At 43.9% G+C, this 13,157-nt stretch overlaps 2 protein-coding genes across 2 annotated transcripts in view; both read right to left on the bottom strand.

Annotated features, from left to right (window-relative positions):
• The window catches only part of LOC124207975 (gamma-aminobutyric acid receptor subunit beta-like), a 38,476-nt gene extending 35,574 nt beyond the window's left edge, over positions 1–2,902 (bottom strand). Inside the window, exons 1-2 of the mRNA XM_046605645.1 lie at positions 2,433–2,902; positions 1,137–1,216 (exon numbers count right to left, since the gene is read on the bottom strand). Of these exons, the coding sequence (XP_046461601.1) occupies positions 1,137–1,216; positions 2,433–2,533 (181 nt within the window). The 5' untranslated portion in view covers positions 2,534–2,902. The remainder of the gene's footprint in view (positions 1–1,136; positions 1,217–2,432) is intronic.
• A 2,518-nt stretch (positions 2,903–5,420) lies between these two features.
• LOC124207974 (recQ-mediated genome instability protein 1-like) lies at positions 5,421–10,967 on the bottom strand. Its single transcript, XM_046605644.1, has 6 exons — positions 10,442–10,967; positions 9,930–10,377; positions 7,309–7,967; positions 7,097–7,222; positions 6,929–7,018; positions 5,421–6,046 (listed from the first exon to the last, which is right to left on the bottom strand). Exons 1-6 carry the CDS (start codon positions 10,706–10,708, stop codon positions 5,834–5,836), a joined length of 1,803 nt encoding a protein of 600 aa, XP_046461600.1. The 5' UTR covers positions 10,709–10,967; the 3' UTR covers positions 5,421–5,833.
• Positions 10,968–13,157: the final 2,190 nt, after the last annotated feature.

Here is a 13,157-nt window from a genome sequence, read left to right as displayed (position 1 = left end):
GCCGAGTAGGAGGTTGTGAGGGTTGGGCCATTTCACAGGCTCTTACAGAAATTCGGTTAAGACGTAAACCGATTCACCCCAGAAACGATTTATATAGATGTAAACATAAACTTTCGCTCTCTAGCGGATAGCTAAGAGCTTATCCGGCCCAAACAATAATTGCACATGTCCTATTATACCTCATGCTCCTGGATCAGCCTCCTATTTTTTAATAATAGCAGACGAAAAAAAAGGAAGAATAATCGGCGAAACATCTCGAAATGGAACACGGTTTGTGGCGGATATTATACGTGTGTGTATCTACACACACACACGTACATAACTCTGACAGCCGGAAGAGAACAAACACACACACATACAGAGAGAGGAGGGATGGAAATCAATAACACGACAGGGTATATAGATTTATATACACAACTAGAGAAAACGGTTGTGTGTGTATGTGTGCGAGAGATGAGGTTTTTAATAGCCCGGCCATTTGTTTTCTATGTCATCGGCTTAAAAAAGTTATTATTATATTAAAACAAAAAAGGCGGGAGCTGGGCGCAAATCTATAGAAGAAAATAGTTGCTGTATTGATTTGTGTGCCTCTCTTGTCTGTGTGTGTACACGTCTAATTTGTTCCGGTTTGTTTAGCTCCGGCTCCTTAATTGATAATACCACACCCTGCCTCTGCGCCCTATCAGGCTTTTTTTATTATTTATTGAGGTTAAATTGAGAGTCATCAAATGACGACGGCCATAAGTCTCATTCCGCCAGCCAAAAAATAAATATAAAAAGAGTAATCTCTACTGTTCTTCTTCTTATTAAAACAAGAAAAGATGAAGTCGGCCAGAGAATATGAGCATTATTCGCTAGGGAGGGAATGAAGGAGAGCGGCCATAATGTGTGTAGCAGTAGGTACCTACAATAAGTGGCCATCACCGGAGCGTGATGTTTGTCCATCAAAACTTACGCCACATCATTGTTATTATTATTATTACACACACACACACACACCGTTCTACCCCGGCCGTAATAAATAACTCGACATCCTAGCTAGCGTATAATCAGAAAAGCGCAGACAAAATCTCAACTATAATAAAAATATGGACAGAATTTAATGTTGAATACAAAAAGATATAGAAAAAACTCACCGCCGTAATTGGGACGAACGCGTTTGTCATAGCCGATCTGAAGTCCGTTGAGGATGCCGGAGATGTTATAATGATGCTTCCTGCGCAGTGGTGTGTAATCCGCCGTGTCGCAGAAGATAGAAGGGGTTACATGCAAAAGGTAACACACACACAAAGTTGGGAGAAAGTCATTAGTGCCCAAAAGTTTTTGGCGAGAGTCGTCGAGAGCAGCAGAGTTTTACCATCATCATCATCATCATCAGGGTCTCTCTGTTATCGATTAAATATTCCTAGCAAAATGAAACTGTCGTCGTCACGGGGAATGAAAATCAACTGGAAAGGAATTTTCCCTAGTCTGTGACAAGATTTCCACAGCGTAACAAAATCGATAACTATTTACACTCAGTTTCTCCCGGGCTGTGTGTATATCTGTCAATTTAAAGTCCATTATAGATTTTTGTTTTGTTTTGAGACACACGCACATAAAAGACGGACCCGTTATTTTAAGTTGGACATTATTACAGGATAGAACTGTGAAAAGATACGGAACTGTGATGCTGACACCATCCCGAGAGATGCCATTTGTCCTGAGGGATATCAACAAAAAGGAATGTACTACTACTACACACGCTCCTTACAGCTCCTATACATCATCTAGGATACATCAAAAGTCGTCGGGGGGTAAAAGTAAAATAGGTTTCCTTGTTCTATATTATATAGAACGACGGGCACATTGAGATATCAAGAAACGTCAGGAGAAATTGCGCACGAATATTGTGTGTGACGATGGAAATAGTTACGTACGTGTGACGTGGCCAGCTGTTTCTACACAGATAATATGCAATACAATTGTTACTCGGCTCTCCCCTTTACTGTGAAATATCGTGTGTACCCAACTAATAATACATTATTATAATGATGCTCTTGTTTCTTCCCGGGCCATGGAATTTGAATTTACACAATAGATGCTGTGCATCAACTGGCCTATTGTTGTCGTTCCCTCCTAAAAAAGGGGGGGAATCAAAAATTCAAAAAAGAAAAGCGGCCATCTTCTTTTTTTGATGACCCATCCTCCCAGAAAAAAGAAAAATATCTAACCCCCCCTCCTCACACGCCTCGTGTGTCACTTGGATTTTTTCTCGACGCGATAATATCCTCGAGAGATTTGGGAAGCGTGTCCACTCTCATTTCTTAGCGGTTAGATGATGGACACATGGCTTATTATTCTATAATATACTGTCGTTCACGCTCGACAAAACGTGGAAATAACAAACGAACGAGACACACACAATATGGAAGGAAGAAGAATTTCGTTACCCAGTGTCGGATGCAGCCGACGTCGGTCCGGGCGTCAAAATGACGACGACACCCAATAAGAAGACGGTCCATTTCGACACGAGCTGCACGATCGACAACATTTTCTTTCGTCTTTTAAATTGTTTCTTTTTATTTCACCAGTTTTATTCAGAAATCGATAAGGTCACGTATATTCACTCACGTATGTCCACTCAAAAATCACTGGTAATAATTCAATTTTCTTTGATTCAAAATTGCCTAGCACTTGATCCACCACTGAATTTAAAAAATGTCGTACGAAAATGAAAAATCTTTTAACTTTTAGAATGTCTCACGAACGTGTGAGCAACTGCCGTTGCTCCCTGCTCCTAGCGGTAGCACCAGCGTTCTGACCGGCCTCGTGCACGTCTAGCCGCCGACGTTACCCGGGGCAGAGCCAGCGCCACTGGTGGCAGAAACTTGAACTCGACAAGGTGCTTCTGCGCTGCGGTCGTCTCTTCTGCTCAGTCCAATTTTTATCATTTCTTTTTTGTGTGTGTTTCCGATAGATCTACAAAGTTGCATTTCCTCTCGACTCTGTTGGGAATTGAAAAGGAAATAAAAAAATAAAATGTAAACTTTGTCCTCCACCCAGGTATATTTTTTTTATTTTCTGCTGGATAATTCTCCAACTTTGTGTATAGAAAAGATCAATCGGCGGTCTGATCTTGTGCGGAATTATGTAAATCTATATATGGCCCACCAGGCGATTCCAAGATTCTCTATGATGTAACATGTAAATCAGGTTATTAAAAAATAAAATAAAAATCTATTTAAAAAGGAACACTTGAAAGATATAGTTCAGTCGAATCAGCGATGGGGGGTCTAATTATGAACCGCCAGATGGAATTTCCCGGTAACATCCAGCCGACTGATTCCAAAATCAAAGATCATTTGACTCGACACAATTTTGCGAATCAATCAGTCCATTTCTTTACTTCCATCCCCAAAACGTCTAAATGAACTAGCTTTATAAATAGGCCATATAGCGTTGATGTGTTATATAGGTCCGTCGCTGTGGATGGTTCTCCATAGATAAAAAGAAAAACTATATATATGTGTGTGTGTGCTGAATAAGCTCGTGAAGAGAGGGGGGGGGGGACAGATCGATGCGACATGTCCCCGCCTCTTTTGTATAGATGTGACGCCGGTTAGAGAAGGTTCCGTTCGTCGGCACCCGCACACACACACACACTCTCTATATCAAGGAGAAGAAGATTGAGAGAGTAGTATTAGGTATACCATTTCGACGACCGAGCCGAGTCTTTTCTCTCTCGAGCTGTTATATCGTCCGAGGTCGATTCCAACACACACACACAGAATATACTACACAGTTGCCCCATAACAGTTGGAATATATATAGGCCCATAAAGAATCCTAAGAAAAAGAGATAGCCTGGCTTTTTTTGGGACTCGCCAAAATGTTCCAGCTCACGTTGCTGCTGGGGTTCCAATCAACTTTTTTTCTTTGGGGAGGGGTCTTTCTACTACAGAGCTGTGAAAGAGGGTATTAACTTTAAATGGATAGACAAGACTATTTAGAAAGGCACACACACACACACAAACAGCAATTCATCACAATGGACCAGCACCACACAGATATATATACGAGTTGTTTGTTTTTTCGCCACAGTAATCGACCCGGACGGCCACTTTTCTATCTCAGAAAAATCCCATTTATCCTTGCCACCAGCAGCTCCATTTCGTTCGCGACATTGCGCAAATAAAACTTTTTTTTTAAAGTAAAACCAAATTATTTTGTTATATTTATTTAACAAAATGCCGTCTGTGTGATGTATATATACGAAATAATATTTAGATATATATATGTGTGTGTGTGCCCATGCCAAACATTCCTGCGGTGTTCAGTTGGATGTTTTTGCGCTTGTGTGTTGCATGTCGCGTTATATACGCCGTCGGGCTTTTCAAAAAGGAAAAAAAGATATAGAAAAGAGAAAGAAAAGTCCTTCTTTTGTCTATATAGAAAAGATTATAGACATTTGATGGCTCAAACGGAGAGCAAAAATAAAAGACTGGGCACACATACTCTACCGAGCTGCGCTCCGGTGCGCAAAAACACAAAAGCTCCGCCCTCCTTTTGCAACTATAAAAACGAAAGATTTTCTTTCCTTTTTTTCTGTGACTATTTCTCGTATAAATTTCAAGAGCATCTCATAAAAGAAAGAAGAACCATTTTCTTAGGTTTCCTTTCTATATAAAAGGCTTGGATTTTTATGTAATATTTAAATACCCTGATAGTGTCGTCGAACCTTTTTTCCCTCTACTTCGGAGTTGATGGTGGAATGAATTATGAGTGTGTCTTCCTATGGAATTTAAAAGCTTATTTTTTAAAAGTTTGTTTCTACAGTCTCGTGGGGAGGTGGGGGAGTTCAAGTCTGACGATATTTTCCCGTTTGCCAAGTATCGATTCTTCATTAAACCATATATAACATGACATGTTTATCCCCACCGCCCCCTCCTTTCTCTCCCTCCCACTCAACGACCGTCCCATCGTTTTCAATAGTTTAGACATACACACACACAAAGCAGCAGCAGCAGCACACACAAGAGGATATATATCAGACTTTTGCCGAGGCGTCATCGACCCGCAATCTCCTCCTGCCTGTGTGCGGAAACATCAAATTCTACCCCCGAAAATTTCGCCAGACTAACACAAAATAAGATGGCCGGTAGAACTTTCTTTTCTCGTCTGAAAATTACAAGTGATGGCATTACAACACACACAAAGAAAGGTGAGAGAGTGTAGTATCTTGTGTTGGAACACTGGCAACTTGTACTACTACTACTACTCGGACACACACCTTAATGAGGGGATTCGAGTGGACCTAAAGAGTCGAGGGGCTTGACACAACTAACGTGGCCTTCTGCTGATGACTTTTTTTTTACTATAGCCACGAGTGCAAGAACGGAATCATGAAGAAAAATCGTCGCTGATAACGTCCAGAGTGTGTGTAGTCTCAGTATTATATTAGACAGCCGCTCCCACTTGTGTCTCGTATAAGGTGGCGAATTTTTTTTGTTTTTACAAGGAGGGAAAAGAAGAAGATGAGAAGGAAACTCGGGGAGAGCCGAAACCGATCGATCCAGCTGTTTCTGGCAGCAGCAGGTACACACACACACACATTATGTGTGTAGATACACACACAGGGAGGGAGCTGCAGCTCTTCTTTTTTTTCTATCGTCGTCGCCTTCCCATTCTTGATGTGTTTTCCTTCTTCCTTTTTTTCTTCCGTCTTCTTCTTTCCATTATGATCTGATGGAAGAGCTCGTAGCGCGGGGCGCTAAGTGCTAGTAGAGATGGGTGGCTGGCTGGGGTGGGTGGCTGTAGAGGCTGGGTGTGTGTGTGTGTGTGTGTTGAACCAATCACAAAAGTTGTAACATTTCGAGATGTCGGCGCTCGATGTCCTCCAAACGGTAGACGACGGGCAACTTATGGCTTGTGGCCGGAATTCCGACTTGTCTGCTCCTACTGCTACTGACGTTGCTAGCACAATCCGGATCATCAGGAGCTGCTGGCCAGCGGATGTGCATCAGGCAATTCAATCGGATCAATTTCTGCTTGGCCTCCTCCAAAACCTTTTAAATAAAAAGATGTTTTAAATGAAAAAAAATTAATAAGATTCCCATCCGGAATTTCTCAATTTTTTAATTCACAAGTTTCTTATTAGCCGGAGGCGCGGCAGTGTGTGTGTGTCTATTTATACAACCCCCCCCCCCCCCGTCGTCCCAGTCAGGAGCCCTGGCTCCTACTACTCCCACTTGTGTCTGTGTGTACTGATTGTAGTGCGGAGCTTTGTGCAGCGATCCATTCCATTCCATCCACTCACTGGCGCATGTTGTCGGCGGGCTGGCGGGCGGGGATATAGGCAAGGGCGCACAGCCCCTACAGGATATAGACAGACAGAGAAAGTGGTACTACTACCCGTTGTTGTTGTAGTAACAGTTAATGCTACGGCTGGGCTCCTCGACTTATTTGATCTTCTCCTTTTCACAAAATACGTACGAGCCCACCCACCCACCCACCCTTTTTTGCATTTACAATCAACTCCGGGCTCCTTACGTACATATAGACTGACTCCTGAGAAAATGGAAAAGAGACTCCTAATCAGCCAAACTACTAAATTATTTCCATTTGGAAGGAAAGAAAAAAAAAACAAGATTTCTTCCGGCCGGAATAATGCGGATGAGTGGAGGATATGCAACCCAGGAGCCCGAAAAAGGGGATCAGCAACCATGTCCATTTGATTTATTTATTCAAATGGATTTTATTTGTTTTCTTGTGTTTTGCCTGAGCAAATCCTCCCTCCATTTTCATTTCATGTCCAGGAACTTATTTTCTTTTTTTGGCCCAGGACCCTGGATCCCAATCAATTCTCTCCCAGGCTAGTAAACTATGCATCATCCGGTGGTACATACGTAGATGCAAGAACGGGCGGTGAAATTATTTAGTCGACTTACTTCGAGTCCTCGGCGTTTGTTGTCGTCACCGACGACGGCCATCATTGATTTCAGCGCTGCAGGGGAATGTCCAATCAGCTCCTCCAGGACCTCGTGAATGGAGTGGAGATAAAAGATCCGTCAGATATACAAAGGAAATCTGAAAAGTAGAAATAAACTCCGACTCACTTGTGGACTGAAATCGACTTTCAATCCGGCCGATCCATCGTTGATGACGGCCGATAGTTGCCAATGGCTGACGCCCGTCTCCGATTTCGTCGCCGCCAACTTGCCCGTGATGGTCGACACGAACCCCTACGGTTCCAATGACAACAACGGAAATAAGCCACAAACGTCGAAAACAACAACATTGATTGAATTTGTTAGATGTCCTGTCCAACCTTGACGCAAATGGATTCCTGTTGACACTTGACGTTGCTGGCCCTCTTGCGGAGGTGACTCGATAAATATGTGAACGGCCTTTCAATTGTGTGGGCAGCAGCAGCAGCAGCAGTCCCACTGATTTTAACTTGATGTTGTCCTTGTTGTTCTGTCCTCGTCCTTGTTGTTGTTGTTGTTGCGGTGGTTGGCTCCGTAGGGACGGCGGGAGGACCGCTCATGTCCGTGAAAAGGATGTCATCATCGTCGTCCGGGAACATGTCCACTTCCTTTTCTTCTTCTTCTTCTTCGACGGCGACCGCTGTGTGGAAAATGTAATCGTCGTCATCATCCGGGAAAAGATCCTGCTCCTCTTTCTTCACGTTCTGCACCATTTTCTTGGCCGGCGGATAGGAGCTAGAGCTGCCGGATGCTTTGTCGTCTGGGTGCTGCTGTTGGTCGCAATCGTCCAAACTTCTTTTTTTCTCTCTTTTCACGTTGGTTGTTGTTGTGGTTGTTGTGTTTCCTCTGGCGGTGACGCTCGACGGACCTTGATGACGGTGATTGAGATTGGCTGGCCCTCCGCAATTGCCTCCGCCGCCGCCGCCACCTTTGCGCTGGTGGGCGTTTGCCAGTCTCGACTCCTTGCTGCTGCTGCATTTGGCGGATGAGAATTCATCGTCTGTTTGTTGTTGAACGTAAAAATAACAAATCAACATTCACAAGTAGCAATAACTAACGACACACGCCCCAGGCTCCATCCTCATACGACATCCAAATCACGTTTCCATCTACTCCGGCCAAGGACACACACAAACAAACAAACGCTAATGAAATGACTGGCTCAACTCTAGCTCTCTATAGCTCTCTTTTATATATATATATCCCTGGATGAAACGCACAAAGTTGTTGTTTTCTTTTAGATATATATCGACTGTGGTAGTAGTAGTGGTACCCCCACTCCATGCGGAGGAAATGAAAAACTCTTAGCAAATTGAATAGATCCTTTCTTTTCGACAGTTCAGTCTCACTGTCAATATCAATAGCTCCCCCACTCCATCCTGGGGAAAAAGTTTTCCGATGGTTTTTTACTACCTACTTTCGACCAAAGTAGATGGGGTGCTCACCACTTTGCGATCCTGCCGAGGCCCCCTTTTTCTTCCGTTTGATTCCTTTTCAAGTTTCTCTGTTTTGTTTGTTTTCCGAGTATTAGACCAATCGGGATAAAAGCTGAAAAAAGGACCGATCCTTGTTTGGACTTAACCTGCCGCAACGGTTTTTCCTTCCCCCCGATAGCTCGAGACTTACCTACTTTGATTCGGGACAAAAAGTTGGGCTCCTCCCACCAACAATCAAAGATCGTGAAAGTTCCAGCCTCAACAAAACGATCCTCAATTGTTTAGTTGTTGTAGTCCAACTTGAAATTTCAAAGAGCTGGGTGGGAGGGGGTTGGTTCTTTTAAAATGTCTCCTCCCACTTTCCTAATCGATTGAACCGGGTCGCCAAGCAAAAAATAAAATAAAAATTCGTGAAATGTATAAAAAACGGGCGGACAAGACGTCCGTTCGGCCCAGTTGGAATTGTTTGGCCAAGTTAAAAAATCCATTCGTCACTTTTGCTTCTTTTCCCTTTTCTATTTTTCTTTCTTTTCTTTCTTGACTTTTCTGATAGTTATGACAGGGCGAGGGTGGGGGAAATGATGGAAGAACAAGATCCATTTTCCATTTTCTTTCTTTTCTTTTCTTCCGCCAGGATATCCGTCGTCGTCCGTGAGAGAGAGGGGAGGTTAGATCTTTGCCGGGCCGGCGCACTCTAGTCCGATCAATCACCACCACCAGCGCGCGCGCCGCTTGTGTTGGTATATGTACTGTCGACCCTTTACCACGGCCACCACCGCACCACCGATCCGGGCGGATGGCGAGAGATGCAGCAGCTCAGCTTCATTATCGACCCAAGACCCCCCCTCTCAGTTCTTGTCTATTTTTCTTTGTTTTTCTGTTGTTTTTTCTCTCTAGAGGGGGTGAAAGGTTTGGCAGCCATGACCGAGTGCTAACACTTCCGGGGCAGGCCGGAAGTCAAGAATATATCCTCCTCCTTTTGTTTTTTTGGCTGAAGAAGAAAACCACCATGACCAACCCTCCCTAAAAAGACCACAGATTAGGTCATCATCATCGCGTAAGAAACATTCCGGGTCATTGTACGTGTGTGAGGGAATTGTTTCTCTCTCTCCTTCTGCGTGTCAAAAGAATATTAAAAAGAAATTGCTCAACTTAAAAGCTGCCTGGGCACATCACAAGAGCTTTTTGACCAGCCGCCCACCTCAAAAGTTTTTTTTATCTTGGGGGAGGACGCCGTTTTCTCTCTCCCCTGGCGATTTTGCTCTCACTATATGTACTTTGACGGGCGGAAACTCTCCACGGACGGATTTAACCAGCCCCTCACGTTGCCGCCCACTTGCAGTGGCCGTCGATTAAACGTGTGCGCACGTGAAGGCGGTTGAGCTGTTGAAAGTTTTGCGGCGAGTTATAGAATATACCGTCGTGGCATTTCACCGTTCAACGGACGTGAAGTGAAAACTAATTTGAAATGAGGCTAACCTAAAAGTTTTCTTGGGCAGGATAAATAGGGGAAATATTATATATACCTCCATCTTGTTCGACGTCGTTGATGGCCGCCGTCTGCTCCGTGTAGCTGCCGTAGACCGGGTTAGCGTTCTCTGGCTTGCCAATGAGACGGGCCAGGACGTTCTCGGGAGCGTTCTTCTGCACCAAATCACTCACTTCTCCACCCAGCAGCTCGACGCTATTGGGGCGGAGGAGAATCACTCCTCGTCGGCACTCGACTGGCCCCTTGACGAGGATCTTGGTCCCGGGAATCAAGTCCAAGTGCAGGTGATTGATGGCCTTGTACTCTATGGCTTGAATGCTCTGACTGCCATCGGTGAGCTCCAGTCGAAGCATCCTCCTGACTTTGGGCTCCCATTTGGAAGGGATTTTCTTGTCCGCTGACACCTCGCTGTTGTTGTCCAGACCCTGGGTGATTTTGGTGTGCTGGGAGTAGGCAGACTGGCCGATATTCAGGACAGACATCAGCTAGTTGTTAAAAATAAATTTACATTTGGCTCACGTGAATGTGAATCGGGGAAAAGGTGAATACCTGAAGAACATAGTTCTCGTTCAAGTTGACCAGGGCTGACTTGCTCAAGTTGACGGGCAGCGACCTGAGCTTGATGGACTCAAAGTCCACCAGGAACCACTGCTGCGCCACAAATTCCAGCAGAGCGTTGAGATTGGTGTTGGAGTGTGAGTTCCTGTAGAAGGCCACACAGCCATCGATCCATTCACGTGGGACCGTCATCGACGCGACACGACATTTGTTTTTCAAATGATCCTGCACCCTCTTTCGCGTATCATCCATGCTCATCGTTTTATGCAAAACAAGACCGCAGTCCACACACTTCTCACGCAAGACCTCGACGACAACAATACAAAACTAGGGAATATAAATAATAATTCCTCCGCGTGTCAAACCCCCTTCCGGCTCGACAGTTTCAATATTATTATGCTTTATATATTTTCCCAACACAATCCTTTCCAGTTAAAAAAAGAAAAACTTGTGTGTGTGTGAAAGGAACGTCGTCGAGTTGTTTACGTTTTGTTGTTGGTGGCTGATGCAGCAGCTGCAGACGGTTTTTGATGGATTTTTGAATAGACACGCCATAGAGCCATCTAGCGGAATGTCATAATAAATAATGATTTTTTCCGCTAACAAAATCCCTTTTTAGTGTTCGCCTCTCTATTTCTTTTTTGGGGTCGATTCAAGTGTTGTGTGAAAGAAAATAAAATAAAATACAACCGCAACGAATATACATGGCCTCTAGCGTTCCCTCGAGTGTCGCCATCTTTATAAGTTTATATATATATATAACAAGAGTCTCGGAAAAATCTCTCTGGCGTGTCGTGAACACGAAAAGGTTGGCGATGGATTTTTTTACACACTACAGCGATGCTCCTAGACTAAAGCAAGGGGCGTATATTAGCATAGAAATCATCTCGTTATACCTCAACACCCATACAAACACTATAAAGGCGTCAAATTTATCAAGTTGTTATAAGGAGGAGCCCTTTTCCCTTTCAAACGGGCTCTCATAACAACAACAACAACAACAACACATTACCATAAGGCGGCGGTCTTTTGAATTTATTTTTTTCTTCTCTCTCTCAACCCGCCCCGACATGATTTTATGCAATTCCCCACCACCACCACCACCAAGTTCTTGTTATAAATATTTATATGGTGGGGAATTCTCTGTGGAGTCGGTCGTCTGCTACGTGATTGGCCTTGATAAATGTATGAATCGCACCGAGCCGTGAAAGGGAGAGAAAGGGGGTTGTAATGTGCCCTGACATAATATTGGCAACGCTGCCCACCCACCGTATAGCGCGAAACAAACGACTTCAAAATGGCGGCTCCCTGCCAAAACAACAAAAAAAAACACAACCGGCTCCTAACGGAAAGAAAAGGAAATGAGAGAAAATCTCGAGGGGAAATCAATACGCCAGAGAAGATACGCGAGGACGATGCAAATGGAATTGTCAGGCAGAGCGAAAAGAAAAGAAACACAGAAAAACTGTTATTTCAGCTCCTAACACGAGGGCGCACGAGGGGGAGAAAATAACAGAGTATAGCCTACGGCGATAAGACTTGGCGACGTGTAAAATCGTCAGGAGCGAAAGAAAGAATAGACACAAAAAGGAGGGAGGAAAGAGGGTCGTTCATCATTTGAGAGTCTTTACACACTTGGTGTGTGTGTGGCTCCTTCTCAGCTTCACAATCATGTGATATGATGGCGTCAAAAGGGGAAATGATCAAACGATTTATTGTTTTATAGATATCGTCAACAGATAAAAAGCTCCTCCTTCTCCATAGATCTATATATACCGAAAATAAATTCCACACTATAGCCTACTGCTGGGCTGTAAAAGTAGGAGAAAATCGCCCAGCCTGTATACGACATTACTACATAAATTATATATCTATAGGAGCCCGTAGGAGCCTATACTACTATATATATATATAACCGGGGCTCCTGACGCTTTTCCGCCATATATAGAACAGCAGCACAAAGAGCTAACGCACAGTAGAGAATGTCTATGATGGAATGAATCTAAGAAGAAGTGGGAGTAAAATAAGTTTGTTGGTTATATAATAGAAACGAAACACACAGCTCCTGAATATATACACCGAAAAACGATATAGGAGCCCTGTGTGTGTGTCTAACATAGGCCAATCTATATTGATTTAACGCTAGCTATAGCCTACTACTGCTGTGTGCTGCTGGGTGTCCCGGTTATTTAGTGATTAGTGTCGGCTTTGCTCTGTGATTAGCGAGTAGGGTCTAAAAGAGAAAAAGCAAAGTGAAGATTGGCAGCTACGTATATATCGTCGTCCCTTTATTTTCCCATATTACAACACGCTCCATTTCCTTATACCCCCTCCCCGATATAGCATGGAGCCCGGCACTTTATAGGAGCGTGTAAACTCCAAAGTGTTGTAGTGATGTGATAGCCGGCCCTGTGCTGGCCGAGAAAAAGAAAAAAGTTAGACGAGAAGGAGCAGGGCTATACTATCACAGACGAAACAAAAATGTACATATATATTCACGGCAAACAAACAGGAGCACACACAATGGAGAACTTTTCGGGTAAAGTTGCAGCTGCTGCCGCTCCTGCTATATAGCTAGCTAGCTCCTGCTGCTAGAGACAAGACAAAAGACATGACGTTCGTCTCGGCGTTGATATCTAGAGACTACATATTGAGAGAGAGAGAGAGTCTATATGTTTCTCTTCTGCTCCTATATAAGGAAAGTTTC

The sequence above is a fragment of the Daphnia pulex genome, chromosome 11, assembly GCF_021134715.1.
Source record: "Daphnia pulex isolate KAP4 chromosome 11, ASM2113471v1".
In the NCBI taxonomy this organism is placed as follows: domain Eukaryota; kingdom Metazoa; phylum Arthropoda; class Branchiopoda; order Diplostraca; family Daphniidae; genus Daphnia; species Daphnia pulex.
This window is presented reverse-complemented; position numbering and strand designations above follow the sequence as displayed.

Excerpts from the sequence above, each read along its gene's own strand:
- LOC124207974 (XM_046605644.1), bottom strand. The coding sequence starts at position 10,708 with ATGAGCATGGATGATACGCGAAAGAGGGTGCAGGATCATTTGAAAAAC. Across the intron at positions 7,223-7,308 it reads AGGAATCCATTTGCGTCAAG|GGGTTCGTGTCGACCATCAC; the intron begins GTTGGACAGGAC and ends TTGGAACCGTAG. Across the intron at positions 7,019-7,096 it reads AAGTCGATTTCAGTCCACAA|GTCCTGGAGGAGCTGATTGG; the intron begins GTGAGTCGGAGT and ends TCCATTCACGAG.